General features: G+C 54.8%; 1 protein-coding gene across 7 annotated transcripts in view; it reads right to left on the bottom strand.

Annotated features, from left to right (window-relative positions):
- Positions 1–3,066: 3,066 nt before the first annotated feature.
- Positions 3,067–22,378, bottom strand: part of CUNH3orf20 (chromosome unknown C3orf20 homolog) — a 62,922-nt gene continuing 43,610 nt past the window's right edge. For 4 of the 7 annotated variants that reach the window (XM_070463484.1, XM_070463483.1, XM_020872619.2 and 1 more), the window contains 6 exons: positions 21,280–21,532; positions 16,394–16,697; positions 14,276–14,383; positions 13,126–13,268; positions 11,119–11,327; positions 10,270–11,018 (listed from right to left, as the gene is read on the bottom strand). In XM_070463484.1, the coding sequence (XP_070319585.1) occupies positions 10,981–11,018; positions 11,119–11,327; positions 13,126–13,268; positions 14,276–14,383; positions 16,394–16,697; positions 21,280–21,532 (1,055 nt within the window). In that variant the 3' untranslated portion in view covers positions 10,270–10,980. Of the gene's footprint in view, positions 5,871–6,493; positions 6,629–10,269; positions 11,019–11,118; positions 11,328–13,125; positions 13,269–14,275; positions 14,384–16,393; positions 16,698–21,279; positions 21,533–22,378 lie in introns of those variants that run through there. The other 3 variants (XM_020872621.2, XM_020872622.2, XM_020872623.2) reach the window with 3 other exon arrangements.

Genomic DNA, 22,378 nt, shown 5'->3' with positions numbered 1-22,378 from the left:
CCCTGGGTCAGGAAGATCCCCCGGAGGAGGAAACGGCACCCACTCCAGTATTCTTGCCTGAGAAATCCCAGGGACACAGGAGCCTGGCGGGCTGCAGTCCACGGGGTCACAAAGGGCCGGACACGGCTGAGCGCTGAGCTTTGGGCGGCAGTTTACTCATCTTGCTCCTAGCTTTGCAGAGCAGTAGTTAAAACCGGACATGAAACAAAGGACCGGTTCAAAATAGGGAAAGGCGTGCATCAAGGCAATATACTGTCACCCTGCTTATTTAACTTACATGCAGAGTGCACCATGCAAAATGCTGGGTTGGATGACTCACAGGCTGGAATCAAGATTGCTGGGAGAAACATCAACCACTTCAGATACGCAGATGACACACACCACCCTTATGGCAGAAAGTGAAGAGGAACTAAAGAGCCTCTTGATGACGGTGAAAGAGGAGAGTGAAAAGGTTCCTTAAAACACTAAAAATAGAAACACCATATGATTCAGCAATTCCACTCCTGGGTATGTATCTGGAAAAAATGAAAACACTAATTTGAAAAGATACATGCACCCCAGTGTTCACAGCAGCACTATTTACAACAGTCAAGATATGGAAGCAACCCAAGGGCTCATGAATGGATGAAGATGTGATACACACACAGACACACACACACACAGCAGTATTACTCAGCCGTAAAAAAGAACAGAATTCTGCCATTTGCAACAATGCAGATGGACCTAGAGGATATTATGCTTAGTGAAATAAGTCAGAGAATGACAAATGCTGTGTATCATTTATATGTGAAATCTAGAAAACACAAATGAATACATTTGCAGGGGAGAAAAAGACTCACACAGGAAATAAGCCAGCAGTTTACCAAAGGGGAGGGGCATGTGAGCGGTGGGAGAGGAGGAGGTACACACTGCCACGTGTAAACTAGGTAAGAAATAAGGGCATATTGTATAGCACAGGGAATTATAGGCATTATCTTGTAATAAATTTTAATGGAGTATAATCTGTAAAAATACTGAATCACTGTACTGTACACTGGAAATTAATATTGTAAATCAACTATACTTCAATAAAATTAAATTTTAAAAAAGACACTGAGTCCTCTAATACACAAATTATATATTTCTATTTATTTGTCTTTAATTTTTCCTGTTTTTTTAAAAATTAAAGTAAAATTCACAATTTTTACCGCTTTAAAGTGTACAGTCCACATCCCAGAATTTTAGAAATAAAAGCAAAAATAAACAAATGGGACCTAATGAAACTTAAAAGCTTTTGCACAACAAAGGAAACTATAAGCAAGGTGAAAAGACAGCCCTCAGACTGGGAGAAAATAATAGTAAACGAAGCAACAGACAAAGGATTAATCTCAAAAATATACAAACAACTCCTCCAGCTCAAGTCCAGAAAAATAAATGACCCAATCCAAAAATGGGCCAAAGAACTCAACAGACATTTCTCCAAGGAAGACATACAGATGGCTAAAAAACACATGAAAAGATGCTCAACGTCACTCATTATCAGAGAAATGCAAATCAAAACCACAATGAGGTACCATTATACGCCAGTCAGGCTGGCTGCTATCCAAAAGTCTACAAGCAATAAATGCTGGAGAGGGTGTGGAGAAAAGGGAACCCTCTTACACTGTTGGTGGGAATGCAAATTAGTACAGCCACTATGGAAAACAGTGTGGAGATTTCTTAAAAAGCTGGAAATAGAACTGCCATATGACCCAGCAATCCCACTTCTGGGCATACACACCAAGGAAACCAGATCTGAAAGAGACACGTGCACCCCAATGTTCATCGCAGCACTGTTTATAATAGCCAGGACATGGAAGCAACCTAGATGGCCACCAGCAGACGAATGGATGAGGAAGCTGTGGTACATATACACCATGGAATATTACTCAGCCATTAAAAAGAATTCATTTGAATCAGTTCTAATGAGATGGATGAAACTGGAGCCCATTATACAGAGCGAAGTAAGCCAGAAAGGTAAAGACCATTACAGTATACTAACACATACGGAATTTAGAAAGATGGTAATGATAACCCTTTATGCAAAACAGAAAAAGAGACTCAGATGTATAGAACAGACTTGTGGACTCTGGGAGAAGCCGAGGGTGGGATGTTTCAAGAGAACAGCATTGAAACATGTATATTATCTAGGGTGAAACATCACCAGCCCAGGTTGGGTGCATGAGACAAGTGCTCAGGCCTGGTGCACTGAGAAGACCCAGAGGGATCGGGTGGAGAGGGAGGTGGGAGGGGGGACCGGGATGGGGAATACATGTAAATCCATGGCTAATTCATTTCAATGTATGACAAAAACTACTGTAATGATGTAAAGTAATTAGCCTCCAACTAATAAAAATAAATGGAAAAAAAAATTAAAAAAAATAAATAAAGTGTACAGTCCAGTGGCTTTCAGTATACTCAGTGTTACACAAGTATACCACTAACTCCAGAACATGTCCATCACCCCCATAAAGAAGCCCATACTTTTTAAGCAGTCAGTCTTCACGCTAAACGCCCCAGTCCCTGGCAACCACTCATCTGCTTTCTGTCTCCAGTGATCTGTCTACTGCGTATATTTAGTGTATGTGGATCCATATAATATGTGGCTTTTTGGGCTTGACATAATTATTTTGAGGTTCATCCACGTGAACCTTGATCCTTTCAAGGCTTGTTTTCTTATAATTCTAAAATTAAGGTGCAATTCATATACAGCAAAAAAAAAAAAATCACTGTTTGAGGTATACACTTGCATGAGTTCTGACAAATGCATACAATCAGGGAACCTCTGCCATCATCAAGATAGAAAGTAATTCCATCACTGCCCCTTTCTGAAATACCCTCATGTCCTTTGTTGTCATCCCCTTTCCCCTCCCCCCAGACAGCCACTTACCTATTTTTTCTGTCCCTATAGTTTCAACGCGGATTGTTTCTAAGACTAGTTTATTCCCATTCCGACAGCCTGGCTTTTCTGGGGTCTCCAGGTCTTCTGATTGAGAATCTCCCACTCCTCGGTTCACAGCGCCCTGGAGTTCTTTTTTTTTAAATTAATTTCCTTATTTTAATTGGAGGCTAATTATGTTACAATATTGTAGTGGTTTTTGCCATACATTGACATGAATCAGCCACGGGTGTACATGTGTTCCCCATCCTGGAGCTCTTTACCTGGCTTCATGAAGCCACGCCCTCAGCGTGTGCAGTTTAGCATTCTGTAGTGATTCAAGGAAACCTCTATGCAGACTCCTAGAGCCCTCTCTGCATAGCTAGCTCCCTTTGATAAGTCTGCACCCAAATTTCAGTCCCCGCTGTCCACCCAAACTCTCACCTCTCTCCTCAGTTCGGCAATGCTGGCGCACTGTGCCTCAATTCTCCTTCCCTGGACCATGATCCAGAAGGCATCTTTGGCAGAAAGCTGGGACTGGGGGGGCGCCGCGTCTGGAGGCAAAAATCAGTCCATCTCTCTCTCTCTTTTTTTTACTTTTTAAGAAAAGACTTATTTATTTTTAGCTTTTGGCTGTGGTGGGTCTTTGCCACTGCACACGGGCTCTCTTTAGTCGTGGCGAGCAGGGGCTATTCTTTGCTGCAGTGCGCAGGCTTCTCACTGTGGGGGCCTCTCTCGAGGAGATCAGGCTCTGCAGGTCTGGCGCAGCAGTTGTGCACGGGCCGGGCTGCTCCAAGCCACGTGGGATCTTCCCAGAGCAGGGATCCAACCACTACCCCTAGCACTGCAAGGCGGGTTCTTAACCACGGGGCCACCGGTGCTGGAAGCCCCCATCTCTTTCTGTTTCATAATATCTTGGTCCTTGCATACATTTTCTGATCCTTCTGTTTATTTAAACGTTGACATGTATTCACTTTATATTGCCCGACACTTCCAGTATCCAGAGTCTTGGCTGTTTCGGTGTTCGGTATATGTTGTCACTCACTTTGGCTGGCAGTTTTAGAATTTGGATCAGCAGCTCACATTCAGCTGGACTCTCTGAGGAAGCCTGAAGAAAATACCTTCTATTCTAGTCACATGAGAGCTACGACTTCCTCACAGAGTCTCACACCTTCCCACCACGCCTGGTTTATGGAAGGCACTGCTATGGGCATGACGCTGTAGCCCCCTCTCCTGGTGTTTCCGTGGAGAAAGGGGGCTTCCCCTTTCCTGGCTCCTCCCAGGAGATGGCTGGATTGGGTAGCACTGGACATTCTTTGAATGTCTGGACAATCCCCTTATTAACAGGTTAAATTCAAAAAAGGTTCTAACTTTCTGTATTCAATTTCTGTCTCCACACCTCTTGCTAGTTGAGTTACTAGAGGCAAGTTACCCATTCCACCAGTGGAAGGCACGCCTGCTCACGCCAGCTCACTTTTGGCTCCATTTTGGCATGGCCAGCACCCCGCGTGGGGTCCAGGGCCACCCTTTACAGACAGGTGTGTGTCTCCTGTGCACGCAGCCCTGAAGCGCACAACTGAGCACGCAGGCCCCGTGGGCAGATCTGCGGTGGAGGTTATGTGGTGAGCCGACGTCTCCATTACACCTTCACCAGAGTCCCGCCTGGAGGCTGGAGGGTGCCTCTGTGCCAGGACAGGGGTTGACGGTGCTTCCCCGTGCCTTCCGGTCCTCCTGTGTCCTTGTGCTCAGGAGGGGAGGACGGGGGAGCGGTGAGATGCCTGGGACCCCTGACAACTATCAGGCCCTTAAGGTCAGAGGATGCAGGCTTAAGAACACAGAAAATCATTTCAAACCCATTTTTAGCAGAACAAATGTATAATTCAAAAAAAGCCTTTGAATGATACAAAGGATAAAAATTAAACGTCAAAGAATCGAACGTAAACAGCATCTATTCACAGAGGGAGCGTGAGGAGTTACATGTAGAGCTCATCACGGGCCAGGGCCTGAGGTCTCTTCTGGGCCTGCAGAACAAGGCAGAGCCTCGGGGGTCCTCGCCCTGCTGGGGAGTGGCTCTTGAGAGCCTGTGACAAGTGGACCCACAGCTGATGTGCTGTCGGCCCCACTCGGGGACCACCGGGAAGGAATCAGGAACCGCAGAGGGCACTGCCATCTCTGAGCTCAGGGGAGGGGCATCCAATCCATCAAAGGGCATGGGGCTGGGCTCAAGGGACGCCCGCACGTGGAGGCCATGGGGCTCTGGTCCCAGCGCCGCCAGAGGCCCCAGGGTGCGCCTGTCACTGTCCTGCCACCGCCCCCAGGCCCCGCCCCTCAGCCCGCCTCGTGCCTTGTCTCTCTCCTCCCCCGCCCACTCTGGTCCTCGGGTGCTCCATCCCGTCCTGTCTCTTCTCCCACCCACCTGGCTTTCTCTCTCTCTCTGCTCCCTCTTCTTCCTCTCACCCTGTTTCCCACCTGGGCCAGAACCTGGGCCCTTCCCCACCCAGCAAAGGCCACTTGGCCCCACACTAAGCAAAGCTTAGTCCCACCCGAGACCTCCCTGGGATGCACGTGTCATCGGCTCGGCCCCTTGGAGACCTTCGTTTCCCTGGGAGGCCAGTGGGCTGACTGCACCGGCCACAGAGGAAGCTCTGGGTGGGAGGCACCATATCTCTAAGGCCTTGGCCTGGAAAAGGCTGTAAGGGCCTCCGGCTTCGTAGGAGCCAACGCGTCCCACGGCCGCACCCGGATGCTGGCGGCATGCTCATTTATTAGGCTGAGTTCAGAGAAGGGGTGGGAGGCTGGAGAGGCAGGGTGGGGGTCCAGGAGGGGCATGGGAGGGGCTTCGTCCAGGCCACGCTCCGGGTGGCCGTGGAGGTGGCATCACTTCTTGGAGGCCTGCTTCTTCCAGGTGGATGTCTTCTTATTGCTCTTCCAGGCTTTGTTGAGAGCACGCAGATCCAAATCAGGCTGGATCATTCTAGAAACCAAAGCAGAGAGAAGCAGGTGCTGGGAGACGGGTGGAGTGGGCTGGTCTGCAGGCACCCGGATCTCCCTGGCCTGAGCAGGGAAGGGCAGGCCCCGCCGCCTCGCAGCTGAGGCCCCTGGGTGTTGCTCCGATTGGGGGTCCTGGTGACACCTGTGACCTTCCTGGATGCTCAGTGTGGCTTTTCTGTCTTCATGAGAAATAAGTGGTTTTCATGCAGAATATGATTTGCTTCACCGTTACTACGGCCAGCATGCTGGATCTTGAAGGCCTAGGATGTTTCTTGCCAGGAGGCAGCAGGCAGTCTCAGAGCAATGGGCCTGGGCCACGGGGCTTCGCCGAAAAGTCTACCGAAGGCCTCCATCTCCACCACCCAGACCACTGCCGGCAGCGCCAGGGAGCCGCCTCCAGGGCCAGCTGGACATCATGCTGATAAAAAGGGCCAGACGTCGGGATTCCTGGAGGACCCACGCCTGGGGGGGCAGTGACCTGCCCGAGGCCACTTGGCCCCACGTGGCCTCTGTGGCCTGTGGTGGAGCCGGGAGCCCTTTCGTGAGCCACACCCATTCTGCCGACCACAGGGGGTCCCTGAGCCCCGGGCCGGGGTGGCCACCTACTTCCTCTTGGCTTCGGTGGAGGGCTCCTCCAACTTGTCCCCCAAGGCCAACGAGGAGAGGCTTCCTTGGACGTCCCCCGAGACCGCTTTCTTGGCTGAGGTGGGGTCTTCCAGGCCCGGGATGGAGGCTAAAACGCTGCAGGGGAGGCAGGGAGGGGAGGGAGCGCTCAGTGGAGGCACAGCGTGGGGAGAGGGGGCCCGGGCCAGCCGCCCTGGCTCGGCGCCAACCCGTCAAGGTTCCGGTTCCGAGAAAAATGGGCGCTGGAGCTTCTCCTCCCAAGGTGGATGGAGGGAGGACTCCCGGGACCCGAGACTCCCTGGAGCTCAGCTGCCCTGGCTTCTGTTTACAGCTGGACCTGCCCTCAGCCCTGTGTCTGCCACACTGGTCCGCCCAGTGCTGACCACTGGAGAAGTCGGCCGAGGGGGCTCCGCGGGGCAAGCAGAGGACGAGGCACGGAGGCCCAGCAAGTTGGACCCGTGCACCGGGTTAAGGGTTGACTGCATCCCCCTGATCCTCAGGTGGGAGTCCTAACCGCTGGGACCCCCAGAACAGGACTGCATTTGGAAAAGAGTAGAGATGGACTCACACCAGAGCAGCGTGACCTCTCGTCTACCTGGGGTCCTCACAAAGGGGGGAGTGTGGACGCAGACACGCCTGGGGGACGCCTCGTGAGGACAGCCGTGCTGCCCGGCCCGGGAGCCCCCAGGGGTGGGAGGCGGGCATGAACAGACCCGTCCCTGGTGCCCGCGGAGGGAGTGCGGCGGCCGCACCTCTGTCTGGACTCCGCCCCGAGACAGGCTGGGCACCTGGTCAGGGCTCACCCCTCAGCGCACCTCCAGGCTCTGCAACCATCACGGACGACGGGCACTCTCCTCGGAGAGCCCAGCCTACAGAGGCGGCTCCCTGGTGGGCTCCCCGGGGCGAGGGCACGTGGCAGCGTGAACAGAGGGGGCCCTCCCTCCTGACAGCATCAGGGCAGGGTCTGGCGCGGGCGGGCTTCTCCCTGGCCCTGGGCCCGCCCTTCACGGCGCCCTCCTTGGATGGAGCCTGGGAGCACAGCTGAGGGGGAGAGGCCCCCGACACTGGGCCCGGCCCGCTGCCAGCTGCCCCTCCGTCCACCGCTGGGGCCCCTCCACCTCTTCCGATGTAGGCACGCTGTCAAGCGGCACAGTCGGGAAGCGCTTCCCCTCACGCATGGTGGTGCTTCAGAGTTTACAGAGCCTCTGCTTCAGTTTATTGGGAACACTACAGCTTACAGAGCCTGGCGAGGATCTCTGGGTGCTCACTGCACTGTGCTCCCTGTCTGAAACGCACTCTTCACAGAGAGCTGGTCAGCTGAGAAGCGGTGCTGGCATTTACGAGTGTCTTGTGGTCGACAGAGAGCTTCACAGGGTGCCAGGCACCTTACAGTTTGTGGAACACTTGCCCAGCTCCCAGCCCAAGGCCGTCTTGGTGTTCGGGTGGAGGGCACGCGGAGTTACAGGATGCTCTGGAGTCCACGGGGCACGTCAGCGTGCACGGCCCCCGTGGCTGGTGGGGCAGGCGACACCTGGGAAAGGCTTGGTCTTTCAGATCTCACCGCAGTGTGCACAGCGCTCCAGGGCTGACCGGGCTCACGACAGTTTAGATGGGCTTTGCACGTCTACTGGGCAGACACAGTTCACCAAGCACGATGCCGTCGCAGAGCACATCGCCTCTCAGAGCTTCTCATTCTCCTGCCTCCCTGCTCCGAGATGGTCTTGGGGGCGCGGGCTCTCCTCCCTGCGGGCAGCGGGCAGGTGGCTGCCTGATGCCGTGTGCGGGGCGCTGCCCAGACCCGCCTCTCCCGGCACTTGCCTGCCTCCCCTGTGCCAATGGAGGGGCTGCGGGAGGGGCTCCTCACCAGCCAGGCCTCTGTAGGGGGCTCACCTCCTGGACACATCGCCCAGCGGCCGGGCCAGAGCCACAGCTTCACTGGCCTCTCCCCGCCACCCCGCCAGGTCCTGCGGGCAGGCCCAGGTGGCAGCAGCCAGGACAGTGGCGAGTGGATCTGGGTCCGTGGGCCGGGCTCCTCCCTGGCCCCACACCCTCTGAATCCAGGTGGCATCTGGGCTTCCCCAGTGGCTCAGGCAGTAAAGAATCTGCCTGCGATGCAACAGACCTGGGTTCGATCCCTGGGTCAGGAAGACTCCCTGGAGAAGGAAACAGCAACCCACTCCAGTATTCTTATCTGGAGAATCCCATGGATAGAGGAGCCTGGCGGGCTACAGTCCATGGAGGTTGCAAAGAGTCAGACAAGTTTAGCAACTAAACCACCACAGACAGAGGTGGCAGGAAAGCAGACCCCAGTGGGCACATCTCCTGAGACTTCCTGCACTGGACAGTCTTCCCCTTGCCCCCATCCAACCTGCCCCTGTGCCCGGGAGGGGCCGTGGCTTATCATGTCTTAGGAACTCAGAGCGGGACCAAGTGGAGAGGTGGAGTCAGGCAGAGCAGGAAGGACCTGGGTGAGGGGTGACCAGCGGAGGATTCACAACAAGAGTGGGGTGACCCTGACGGGGAGGCACCCCCACCCGAGCCCTCCACCGCCCCCAGCCACGGACCCCACCCTGATGAGACCTTAGCGCCTGGGGCCTGTCAAGGGCTCCACCTGCTGTGGCCTTGCCCTCAAAGCTGCCTGGGCTCCCCTCCGGCTCAGACCACTGCTGCCCCTGGCTGCCAGCTGCACCCGCGGTCTGGGAATCTGCTGGCCCTGCCTCCATCACCCCCCACAGCCACTCCAGGGCGGGAGTGAGCACCCGGTGCCCGGAGCCTCCAGGTGTTTCCAGGAGGACCTCACTGCTCTCTCCTGGGGGAGGGGGTCCTTCCTGCCCCGGCTGTGGCACCGCCCGGCCCTGGCCGCCTCTGCTCACGGGCACCCATCGCGGGGCCTGCCAGTGGCACAGCCTGCTGTGGCCACAATGAGGCCTCCCTGAGCCCCGTGAGGGTGGCAGGGAGAGCAGCTGCCAAACACCCAGGTGGCAGCAGCTCAGACTCACGAGGCGCCACCTCCCCAGGATGCCACCCTGCGTCCTTCCAGCTGTCCTCCGACCCAGCTGCTGCCCACCTGTGCTGAGCTCTCCTGACGGTGCTGGCCTGCTGAGCCCTCCCGCGGTGGGGGCCCCTCGCTCGCCGAGCCCTCTGTGCCCCTGCCCGAGCCCCACCCCAGAGCCACAGCGTGCCAGAGAGAAGCCGAGGGGGTGAGGAGCGGGCTGGGCCAGCGTGGACGCGTGCTGAGTACAAGGCTGCCGGGGATGGAGGCTCACTCTCTGCTGCTTGTCTCTGGTCTCCAGGCTGGCCCTGGCTCCCAGCTGGGGCTCTGTGTACTGGGCCAGGAGCCTTCACTGGGCTGTGCGTAGGTGGCCCTGTCCTGGGGGTCAGAGACGACAGCTGTGGCCATGCCCACAGCGTGCCTCTCCTTCCCTGCCTCCACTCAGCCTGGCTGGCTGTGCAGAGGGGTTCTGTGAGGCTCCCTCCTGGTGGGCCTGTATGGGAGGAAGGAGCCGCAGCATGGAGCACCCAGGAGACCTGAGGGAAGGCAGGCTCACCCTGCAAGTGCGGGCTGCGGGACTGATGTGGACCGGTCGGTGGGGCAGGGAGGGGACGATCCTGTGGCCGGGGGGAGAACGGGGCCTGGTACTACTGGAGTGGAAAGGGGGGGCTTTGAGACCAAACCAGCCCCCCGCCCCCAGGAGCCCACGAGCCGAGAAAACACCCCCTTTCTTCCCCACTGTGGCAAGCACCCACAGAGCATCTCCGTTCCCCTCTTTTAAAACTGGTAAAAACTGTGTAACATAAAATTTATCACCTTGACAGTTGTTCAGTGTACAGTTCAATAGCGTGATGTACAGCAGGATGTACGTCCACATTGTTGGGCAATAGATCTCTTGAACGTTTCCATCCTGCAAAGGTGAACCTGTCCCCATTAAACAAACCTCCCTGTCCCCCAGGCCCTGGCAGTCACCGCTCTATTCTCTGTGTCTATGGACCCGACCACTGTAAAGGCCTCACGAAAGTGCAGTCGTAGAGTGTTTGCGGTATGTCTGGCTTATTTCACAAAGAAATAAGCCTCCCAGTTCATCCATGTTGCAGCAGGTGCCAGAATTTCCTTCCTTTTTAAGGCTGAATATACTCCACTGTGCAGACAGACCATGCTTTCTTCATCCACTCATCCATCGATGGGCCTTGGGGTGCTTCCATTTCTTGGGACACTGGGAACAGTGAGCTACAAACAGGGTGTGCAAATCTCTCTTTGAGACGCCTCCAGCTGTTCTAGTTGCATACCCAGAAGTAGACCTGCTGGACTGGACGGTGATTCTGTCTGTTTTAAGAATCTCCAGGCTGGTTTCCGCACGGCTGCACCCTGCATCAGGGCTCCAACGTCTCTACATCCTCACTGACACTTGCTGTTTCCTGCTTGTTGTTTACCGGTGGGCGTCCTGATGGGAATCAGGTGCTTTCTCCAATGCTCAGTGCTCTTCACTCCCTCTCATGACGGTTTCCGGCCCTGCAGAGGAGCGACGATAGTGTAGACCAGGTCTTGTCCACCTCCAAACCCCCAGGGCCAAGAGCAAGGCTGGGCAAGCGGCCGCTGATTAGAAACTGACCAAGTGGCCTGACTTTCAGGCTGCAAAGGGGTGGCCTCTGGAGAGAGGGCTCTCCCACCACTGGAGGCGTGCAGAGGTGGCCGGTGATCAGCAGACACCCTGCGTGCCAGCCTCTTCTTGCTCTGACCCAGCCTCTGACGCCCTGGGACAAAAGCAGCCCTCGGTCTTCATTCAACAGACACTTCCCAAGGGCCTCCTTTGTGCTGGCCCTGAGCAGAGGATGTGAAGACAAGAAAGCGGGGGTCCAGGGCTCGTGCGGCAGGGCTCCCAGCCCTCCGACGGCTTCATACGCACCAAGACCTGCGGCCACTTCCCACCCACTGCCTGGGCCTCCGGCCCCAGGCGGCCCTGCCCCCCGGGGCTGTAGGGGTCTGGGGCCTTCCCGGGAGCCCTGCAGCGCCCCCTCACTGACCATGCCCTGGGCACGCCCAGCCTTAGACTCTGTCACAGCCAGCCTCTGAGAGGACCCCAGCCCCAGTCAAGGTCTGACTGCAAGACACGAGAGACCCCAGGCAAGAACCACCAGGCTGAGCCCAGTCAGAGACAATAACAAACGATTCTCTGGCTTCACACAACTAAGCTGGGGTGATTTGTTTCACAGATACAGACAGTAGGAACTGTTGTTACGGCAACATCTCGTAGAGAGTCCATTCCCTTTTTCCCCTGAGTGCTTTAAAACAACGTTAATCGGCCTTTCGAGAATTAGGAGGCATCCTACTGGTTTACAATATTTTCAGGAATCTGCCCCATTCCAATTTCAGGAACCTGGACTGTGTGCGTGTGTGGGGGGGGGGTGTCGGATGGGAGTGGGGTGTGTGTGAGAACACACGCGTGAGTGCACATGTGTATGATTCTTCTTTTCCCATCATTTCTCAAAAATGTTGTAAACATGGCATTGATGCCCTTCAGAACCCTTGAACATAACAAAGCAGGAAACTGGAACTCATTCTAGTAATAACAAGAGCCCTGAGAACTGTCACTTGCAACCTCTCAGGAAATGCTGGTGAGCATCTGATCGCCGCAGTCCAGGATGGCGAGCAGTGTGCTCCCACTCACCCTCTGACTTTACAGACACACAAGCAGAGGCCGAGAGCGCCTAAGCGCTTGGCGCAGGTCACACATAGAGGGGTCTCTCTCCTGCCTCCCCCGCCCCTTTCCATCTCAGGCACACGCTGCATTTCCCTTCGCAGCGCACCCCTTTGAGGATGGCTACGTCTCGTTTAGCGGTCTTTGGCAGCTCGGACACCCCTCACTGGAGGGCCAGCCTTCTTCTCAGCGTTTCTGAAAGTGCCTCCGCCCGTGACCCTGGCTCATCTCCCGTTTGGCCCCTCCGGCCGCGTCTCCCCTCCTCCTTCTGTCTCAGTGTACTTCTTACTTAGACCTTGCTGCCCCACTGCCTCCATCTTCCCTTCTGCCGGGACTCCAAGGACCTCCAAGCCCCCCGCTTTGAGTCTCAGCCACGCCTTTCCTCTCCACACCGTCAGCGTCTGCCCTTCCACAGGCTCCTCCAGCCCCTGCCTTCCCCACTAAGCATTCCAGGATTCTGGGCTCACGGCCTGACCTCCACGTCCCTCCAGGAGTGGATTTCTCCCCAGACCTCTTTGGGGTCAGGCAGACATTCTGACAAAGCCCAAACTCAGCGCCTGGGGGACACTGGAGTCAGGACTCCTAGAAAACTGAGGGCCTGGTGGGAGCAGCGGGCTGCTGGACTCAGCGCAGTGGGGGTGCAATCACAGGCAGGCCCGTGGCGGCGGGCAGGCAATGCTTCTTAGGCAGGTGCTGCCCGAGCACTCTAGAATCCGCGCAGGCTCCCAGTACCGTCGTCAGCAGCGTCATAAACCCCAGGCTCCATCCCGGGACCAGGCTGTGTGCTTTTGCCACCATAGACCTAGCTTTGTCTGCCCCTCCCGCGCCACGCGGGGCCCAGGCGCCTCCCACGGCGCCAGCCCCTCCTCCCAGCCGCCCTGCCCTGTGCCCAGCCCTCACCCCACATGCTTCCCGCTGTACCTGAATTTGTAGTTCTCAGGCAGGAAGTAGCCCATCTTGCAGTCCTGTCGAGCCTGGAAGATCTGTTTCAGCAGGTTCTGCCTGCTGAAGCCATAGCCATTCAAAACACAGCCCCCAAAAAGTAGCTTTCCCCCAGCGAACATCTGTTGACACGAGAAGGAAACAGTGCGCGTTGCCCTCAGCACTAAATCTCAGGACGGGCTGCTGGCTCTCAGAGCCTGTTCCCAGATCCGAGCCTCCCTTTGGTGGCTCCAGGGAAGGGCGTGCTCTCGCCCAAGTGCCCCAGTGAGTGTGGCCGAGCCTGTCCCCTAGCCAGACTTCTGGGTCAGAGGGCGGCCTCAGCGTCCCAGCCTTTGCTCCCTGCAGCCCTGACCGGCTGAAACGCCCCTTCCCAGAGCCCTGGGCAAGAAAGTGTCTTTCTTCTCAGAGGCCACCGACCCGCTCGGACGGGGGCCCCGCAGGCAGGAAACGTAGTTCCTCCTACTGCTCTCTGAACCCCTACCCTCTACGTGTCAGTCTCAACCTGAGAGGCCTGTGCAAGGATGCCTGTTTGTTACGGCCCAGACCAACAAGGAAATACAGAAACATTCAACAGAAGGAACACGAGTAGAGAAATAGAGAGATTCTTACGCTGCAGATAAAAATCATAATTAAAAGCAGGATCTCAAAGTCAGAACATTCTTGGGCAGGCCAGACACCAAAATGTGAGCAGGGTGTGCCCCAGGGCTCCCCAAAGCACTGGTGCCGCCAGGCGCCCAGTGGGAACAATGAGGCCATCTGGGGGAGATGATACAGTGATTCTCTTTCTAAACTGCATTTTCCAAAATCTCTACAACGAATATACATGCTTACACGATATCCTGTATTTAGATAAACAGTACTTAAAAGCAAACAGGTGAAGAGGATTTGTTTCTCCGGGTGAAGCATCCCCTGCCCCTTCAGCCTCCTGGGATGGGGGACACGTGGGGTCAGCCTGGGATGGAAGGCTGGGCTCGGGGGACGAGGGTCCCGGCTGCAGCCCCAGCTCATGTGCTGGGGGCCCCTCGGTCTGTGCTCCTCTCTGGGCCTCGGCCTGGCCCCTACGCCTGCGATTCTGCAGAGGCCAGGGTGGCGGGCAGCGGGCGGCGGGGGCCCCTGGGCCCTGGCTCACCAGAATCATGCCCTGCATCACAGCGTACTTCTTCACCAGCAGAGGCGGGTCCCTCTGCAGCGGGCCGTCCACGTCGTAGCGCAGCAGGCGGTAGGGGTCATGCCGGCACTGCCGAGACAGAAAGGAGTGCCTGTAGCCCCCACGCCAAGGAGACGCACTGAGATTCCTGTGTTCTCAGCCAGGTCGGGCTCCCCTGAGCCCCACACCACAGCACCCCAACTCCTGCCCACGGGCCCTTCAGCCCCTGCTGTGCAACCGTCCCTTGACCCCTCCCCTGACCATCCCCAGAGGATGTCTCGGGTCCAGTCAGGGCCCTGTACTGGTGAAGGTTATCGCAAAGATGACTGTTCACACCACGTGACATCCATGAGCCTCCTGGGGTCTGCAGGATTTGTTTCTCCCCTTTACCTGGGAGAAGCCCTGCAGAGATCTGCAGGTGAGTCCTGTTCCCAGGGGTCCCCCTTTCCAGGACTCCTCCCTGCTCTATCCAGACTGGCTGGCTGCCCCTCTGAACACCCCCAGTCACCCAATCCAGCCAGAACCTGAACTAGACATATACTTCTGGGTATAGCCTGGTCCGTCCAGAGTAAAGCTGGTCTCTCTCCTCTCCTCCCCGATGCTACAGATCCAATGGTATGACTACTGTGTAATGTGACATCTTCTGATTTTATCTGTCTTTTGTTCCAGGTGCCCCTAGCTGTCCTGTCTGCCCTTTCAGTTTAAAATGTGAAACTCTGCACCCAGGGTTCCAGTTATCAGAGCAGGAGACCATCAGGGAACATTTCTGCCTTAACCGAAGATCCCAGAACGGTGGAACCAGAGTCACCATGAGACCCAACCCTACCCCCGGGCCCGTCCTCTGTCCTCAAATCCCGCCGCTCAGCCCTGCACTGCTTCAATCAGCTCAGGCCAGACCTGCGCCATTCATACTGCCCATGCTGGGCTGCCGCGCCTTCCTGTTCTTCCAGACAGTCATTCGTGAACAGCAAATGGCCCTGAGACAAACTAAAGTCAACGCTAATCTCCCACATGGCCAGGGATGATATCCATACACGGGCAGATGCAGTAATAATGCTCATGGAATCCAATGAAACTGGAACTGGCTCCAGAAAACACACATGGCTTTGATGTGTGAGCCCCTAGGAAGTCTTCCGGCATCCGATCAGAACGGTTCCATTGCCAAGCCCTGGGCCCTGGCCGGCATGCAGACCCGAGGGAGGGAGGGAGGTGGCACCTGGGGAAGAGGGCTGGAGGGGCATGCCCAGGGCACACGTGGAGATTCAGCTCTCAGGGCTGCAGCTGGAGGACAGGGCCACGGCGTGGGTCTCAGAGGCCACAGGGCACCGAGGCACCGAGGCAGTCAGCAGGCCGACACGGAGCTCTCGTGCCCACACGTGCCCACACCTGGGCCCTCCGCGCCCCACGGCCTGAGGACGGGGCCACACCGTGGTGTGCCAACCCTGCCTGGAACGGCTAAGGCTTGGGAACAACTCTGCAGCACGGGGACCGGGGGGATTGCACGCACCCCGGACTGACTGACCCCGGGACTTCAGGCACAGCGAGCTGGAACCTGGAGCGGCCACTCCCCACCCACCTTCGCACAGGCCGCTGCCTCTGCTGGGAACGCCCACCCACCAGCCAGAGCCTCTCATCCTGGGAGACGTGGGCTGACCCTGAGGCAGGCGGCCCTGTTCTGGGATCCTACAGGCCCTGTCCTCTCACGGCCCGCGCCGGGGCCGCCATGAGTGCCCCCCGGGCACAGGACCCACACTGGGGTGCTCGGCCACGAACACACCAGAGCCCTGAGGGCCTCATGGCGAGCGCAGCTCCTCTAAATACTCAGTCTAGTGCGTGACCACCATGTGCAGCTTGTGGTCTGGGAGAAAACGGCAGCACCCTGATGGGTCTCAAGGCCAGAACAGGCCCCCACCTCGAGTGGCGGCATTCCTCGGGGACAGGAGGATGAGTGGGAGAGAGTAGGAAGAGTGTGTGCGAAGGCCCAGGAGAAAGGCGATGGAACAGGGCCCCCAGGCACTCAGTCAGAGGCCGAGCCCATCCCAGCCCCGGGAGGGGGGAGGTCTCCCCTCCACCCGCCTCCTGGGCCGGCCCGGGACTCACCTGGATGCAGGGAGAGGCGCGGCCCTGCTGCCGGGGGCTGTAGAGTGTGTCCAGCAGCCACTGGAGCTGCCCCGACTTGGTGGGGTTCCGGCCCGACACGATCCCAAACACCAGCACCTGGCTGGGGTCTCGGGGCGCCGACAGGAAGCGCTCCAGCTCCACGTCGGACACCAGGGGCACCTTCACCATACACTTGCAGCCGGCCTGGATGTCCTCTTTGCTAATGAGCTTCCGCAGCACCAGGGGGCAGTCGGAGAGTGAGGCCGCCCACCTGGTGGGGCTGCGAACCTCTCTGGTCTTCCCTCTGCCAGGAAGAACAAACAGCGGTACTCAGCGGGCGAGGCGCAGGTTCCAGCAGCCCAATCCCAGATCTAGGTGGACAAAGGCCACGTGACCACAGAGTTGGAGTCGAGATCCAGGCAGTTCTAGCCTGGCCTCTGCCACCAATATGCAGCTGTGCCTTCAAGGGGCCCCCTAACCTCTCTGTGCCTCAGTTTCCTTTGATGCAAAGCAGTATTCACAAGGGAATTCATCCATCCAACAGACTCTGGAATCATCCTGAACGCCTTTCTTTCTCACACATCTCATGTCCCATCCAGTCCATCAGCAAGCCTGTCCACTCTACCTTCAAAACAAATCGAGGATCCGACCATTTTCCCTGCCTGCACTTCTAGTAACACATCTAAACCTTCAACTGCTCTTGCCTGGCTGTTCAATTATCCTGTTATAACCAGGTGGCTCAGCTGGTAAAGAATCCACCTGCAACATGGGAGACCTGGTTCGATCCCTGGGTTGGGAAGATCCCCTGGAGAAGGGAAAGGCCACCCACTCCAGTACTCTGGCCTGGAGAACGCCAAGGGACTGTATTACAGTCCATGGGGTCGCAAAGAGTTGGACACGACTGAGTGAATTTCACTTCACTTCCTAACCAAGTCACACCCAAACATAGACAACTTATGATTACCAAAGGGGAAAAGAGTGTTGAGAGATAAATTAGGAGCTTGGGAAGAATGTATACACACTACTGTACATAAAATGGGGTTTCCCAGGTGGCCCAGTGGTAAAGAATCTGCCTGTCAATGCAGATTCATGGGTTCGATCCCTGGGTTGGGAAGATCCCTGGAGGAGGAAATGGCAACCTACTCCAGTATTCTTGCCTGGAAAATTCCATGGACAGAGGCGCCCGGGGGGTTAGAGTTCATGGAGTTACAAAGAGCAACTGCACACGCACGTATATGCAAAAGGCCCATACAAAAGATGAGCAACAAGGACCTGTTCTACACCACAGGGAACCCCGATACTGGGTGATAACCTGTGACTCTGTAACACCATTTCAGGAAAATAACCTGAAGAGGTGTGTGTGTACTTGTTGTATGCCTGAAATGTCATTAATCAACTAGATGGTTGTTGTAATTAGTCACCAGGTTGTATCCGCCTCTTTGTGACTGCATGGACTACAGACCGCAAGACTCCTCTGACCATGGGATTTCCCAGGCAAGGATACTGGAGTGGGTTGCATTTCCTCCTCCAGGGAACCTTCTTGACCCAGAGATTGAATCCTTGTCTCCTGCACTGGCAGGTGGATTCTTTACCACTAAGCCACCAGGGAAGCCCATTAATCTATTACACTGTAATTAAAATTTTTTAGGAGCCAAGTCACTCCATGTCACTACTCTCTTCGAAACCCTTCAGGTGCTTCCCATCTTCACAGGATAAAAGCCAAAGTCCCCACAATGCCCTCCAAGCCTGTGCTTGATCCGGCTCCTTTCTCAGCCCCTTATTCCCCTCCAACAGTCTCAGCTTTGCTCGCTGCACCAGCCGCGCTGGTCTTTTCTCACCCTCCAACCTCAGGGCCTTTGCACCTGCTGTTCCTTCTGCCTGCCTGGCTTTCCCCCCAGACACCCACTTTCTCACCTTCTTCGTATCTCTATGCAAATGTCACCTTCCCAGTGACACTTTCTCTGACCGTCCTGTTAGGAACTGCATCCTTCCACCACCAACACATGTCCCCCGTCCTTGCCTATTTTCCTTAGCATTGCTCACAATCCAAAACGATATACATTTTGCCTATTTATTTTGGTTATTTTATTTCTCCATCCCAACAGAACAAAAATTACATGAATCCATGAGTCTGGAGAGTTCTACTCAGCAGGATAATAGCAAAGATTCAACTGTTGCTGTTCAGTGGCTAAGCTGTGTCCGACTCTTTGTGACCCCATGGACTGCAGCACACCAGGCTCCCCTGTCCTTCACTATCTCCCAGAGTTTGCTCAATTCATGTCCATTGAGTCGGTGATGCCATCCAACCATCTCATCCTCTGTCACCCCCTTTGCCTTTGGCCTTCAATCTTTCCCAGCATCATGGTCTCTTCCAATGACTTGGCCTTTTGCATCAGGTGGCCAAAGTATTGAAGCTTCCACTTCAATACCAGTCCTGCCAATGAATATTCTGGGTTGATTTCCCTTAGGATTGATTAGTTTGCTCTCGTGGCAATCCAAGAGACTCTCAAAAGTCTTCTCCAGCACCATAATTCAAAAAAATCAATTCTTTGGCACTCAGTCTTCTTTATGGTCAACTCTCACATCTGTACATGACTACTGGAAAAACCATAGCTTTGACTAGATGGACCTTTGTCGGCAAAGTATTATGTCTCTGCTTTTTAATATGCTGTCTAGGTTGGTCATAGCTTTTCTTCCAAGGAGCAAGCGTCCTTTAATTTCATGGCTGCAGTCACCATCCACAGTGATTTTGGAGCCCACAAAAATAAAGTCTGCCACTGTTTCCACTGTTTCCCCATCTACCTGCCATGAAGTGATGGGATCGGATGCCATGATCTCAGTTTTTTGAATGTCGAGTTTTAAGCCAACATTTTCACTCTCCTCTTTCACCCTCATTAAGAGGCTCTGTAGTTTCTCTCTGTTTTCTGCCATTAGAGTGGTATCAGCTACATAACTGAGGCTGTTGATATTTTTTTCCAGCAATCTCAATTCAAGCTTGTGATTGATGCAGCATAGCATTTCACACAATGTTGTACTGTGCATAGAAGTTACATAAGCAAGGTGACAATACACAGCTTGTTGCACTCCTTTCCCAATTTGGAACCACTCAGCTGTCCCAGGTCTGTGTCTAACTGCTGCTTCTTGACCCACACAGAGGTTTCTCAGGAGACAGGTAAGGTGGTCTGGTATTCCCAACTCTTAAAGAATTTTCTGCAGTTTCCAGTGATCCACACATTCAAAGGCTTTAGCAATAGTCAATGAAACAGAAGTAGATGTTGTTCTAGAATTCTCTTGCTTTCTCTATGATTCAATGAATGTTGGCAATTTGATCTCTGGTTCCTCTGCCTTTTCTAAACCCAGCTTGTACATCTGGAAGTTCTCAGTTCACATACTGCTGAAGCCTAGCTTGAAGGATTTTGAGCATAATCTTGCTAGTGTGTGAAATGAGTGCAATTGTATGATAGTTTGAACATTCTTTGGCATTGCCCTTCTTTGGGGTTGGAATGAAAACAGATCCTCATAAAATAAAATGGACAGTCTCTGTGGACCTACAGGATCTAACAGACATACACATACTCTATGACAGCAATTTCACACCCTGGAATATTCCAACTAGAAAGAAGGACATATGCAAACACCAGCATGGTTTGTCATTACCCAAATGGAAACGGTAACCAACCTAAATATTCGTCAACATTAGGATGTGCAAAATTTTTAGTGTAATCCTACAATAGATTATTACATAGCAATGAAAAGCAGCAGTGATTCTGCCACACACAACCATGGATAAATCTCACAGTATAACATTGAGCAAAAGAGGCCAGACACCAAAGGATACATACTGAATGGTTCTATTGAAATAGTTAAAAAATAAACACTAAGCTATGATGGGAGATCTCTTCCTGTTGGGGAGGAGGTGGGATTACTGATTGGGAGGGGAAAAAAGGGAAATTCTATTTCTTGGGGCCAATGGGGTATGCTCACTTTGGGATACACACTGAGCTATACACTTAGGATTTTTTAAATTTTTCTGTGTATTTTATAAAAATTTTTAAAGCATAAAAGAGATACCTTGATCCTATATATTTTTCTAAGTTTTCTTAAAACCTCATGAATCAGATGGTGTCACTTCCAGCCTTACAGTTATGGAACGGCTTCCTCTAAGCCTCCGAGATCTACCTGGCCCAGCTCCTGCCTGTCTTTCTGTGATCACTTTGCATCCCTCTCCCATCTCCCTCACGATGCTCCACCCTGGTCCTCTCACTTTCCCTCATACACACCAAACTTGTTCTTGACTCAAGGTCCCTGTACTTGTTTCGTCCTCTGCCTCATGCTCCTTCTCCATCCTTTGTTTCTAATCCCTCAGGCTTCCGCTAACGTTATCTCTTCAGAACTGCTTCCCCAACTGCCTCCCCATGCTCAGGGCTGGCTGGATGATAAAAAGCCTAGGCTTTGCAGGGCCAGCGGTCTCGGTCACAGTGACGCACCATTTTTGTCCTCGCAGGAAAGCTGCTACAGACCACAGATGAATGAGTGGGCGTGGGCGTGTCCCAATAAAACCTTACTCATGGGTCCTGACATTGGAATTTCCTATCATTTCACATGTCACAAAAAATTCTATTAACTTTTTTCCTCCCAAGCATTTAAAAACATAAAAATGACTCTTAGCTAGCTCACAAACAAAGCAGGCAGTGAGGGAGCCAGATGTCAGCCCTGGCCGTAGTTTGCCAGCCTCTGCTCGAACCCATTTCTACTTTCTTCCCAGGCTTTCTCCCCATCTGAAGTGTTTCAGCTGTTCCCATGTTTCTCTTCTATCTGTTCTCCCTCGGTTTTGCCCAGTGTTGTGAGTCTCCTGCCCATCTCAGCATCTGACACAGGAAGCCCACCTGCGTGGGGCCGTGGCCTTGGTGTGGGGCTTGCCGGGCTTCTTCCGCGTGGGGCTCACAGGAGCCGACTCGGGCTCCTCCTTTGGGGCCCCTTCAATCAGGGACTCGGGCCGGGCTGACTGCGACCGCAGTAGGAGCACATCTCCTGAGTACAGGCTCAGCCTGGCGCTGCGCTCCGGGAAGAGCCCGGACTTCAGCCTGGCCCGGCTGACGTCTGCCTCTTCCTTCACTGGGTACTTGATGGTGAACAGGCCTGTGGACAGAAGACCCTGGGGTCACTCCCCTGGCCACCGCGCCTCCTCGGAGGCTGCCCGGCTCGCCTCTCCTCTCCAGCCTGCACTCCTAGGGTCTGATGCAGGACTGCCCCCACCACTGCTGTCTGGCCCAGCGCGGGTGATGGTCGGCCAGAGCTGGCAGAATGGAAGAACAGATCAGTCTCCGTTCTCACCCTCTGTCAAGAGCCCCGCTCAGATCCCTCCTGCCCCGGGCACCTGGGTTTCGTTCAGCTTTGTCCTCCTACAGTCTCTGTGGAGGCTGGGTGCCCGACGCGTCCCCGCTGTTCCCGGGGCCTCCCTCTCTGTTCCCGGCTGTACTTGTCTTTTTCTTTTGCTTTCTCCGCTAGACTGGCCAGAGACCTCTCATTTCTTCACTCACTCACCAAACGTTTCCTCAGTGCTGGGCACTGGGCAGAAAGATGACCCTGCGCAGGGTTCCCTGCCTCTAGGCACTCCAAGCAGGAGTCGGGGACAGAGATGGGAAAACAAAGAAATGCTCATAATGCTAGGTGGGAAGGCTTATAATTACAGCATGGATGGGTGCTGTGGTAGCCCAGACGGGTGTGAGACGTTCTGCTAGAAGGCATGGGAAGGCTTTCCAGAGGCAGGCGTAGCTGAGCTGAGTATCACTCCCCAGGGAGGCCGTGGGGGCACCACAGCCCCTGTGCCCAGCCAGGGGGTGGCGTGGGGTGGGAGAATCAATGCTTCTTCGTACCCAGGCCCATGAGCAGTGAGGAGGGGAGCCCAGACGTGGGAGGGGTCTCGAGGCCACCCACGCCAGCCCTGGGGGACTCTGAGGGCCTGATAGGGACAGCCTGGTGACT

The sequence above is a fragment of the Odocoileus virginianus genome, unplaced genomic scaffold, assembly GCF_023699985.2.
Source record: "Odocoileus virginianus isolate 20LAN1187 ecotype Illinois unplaced genomic scaffold, Ovbor_1.2 Unplaced_Contig_3, whole genome shotgun sequence".
Classification (NCBI taxonomy): domain Eukaryota; kingdom Metazoa; phylum Chordata; class Mammalia; order Artiodactyla; family Cervidae; genus Odocoileus; species Odocoileus virginianus.
Note: the sequence above shows the minus strand (reverse complement) of the source record. Positions and strands in the feature narration are given on the sequence as shown.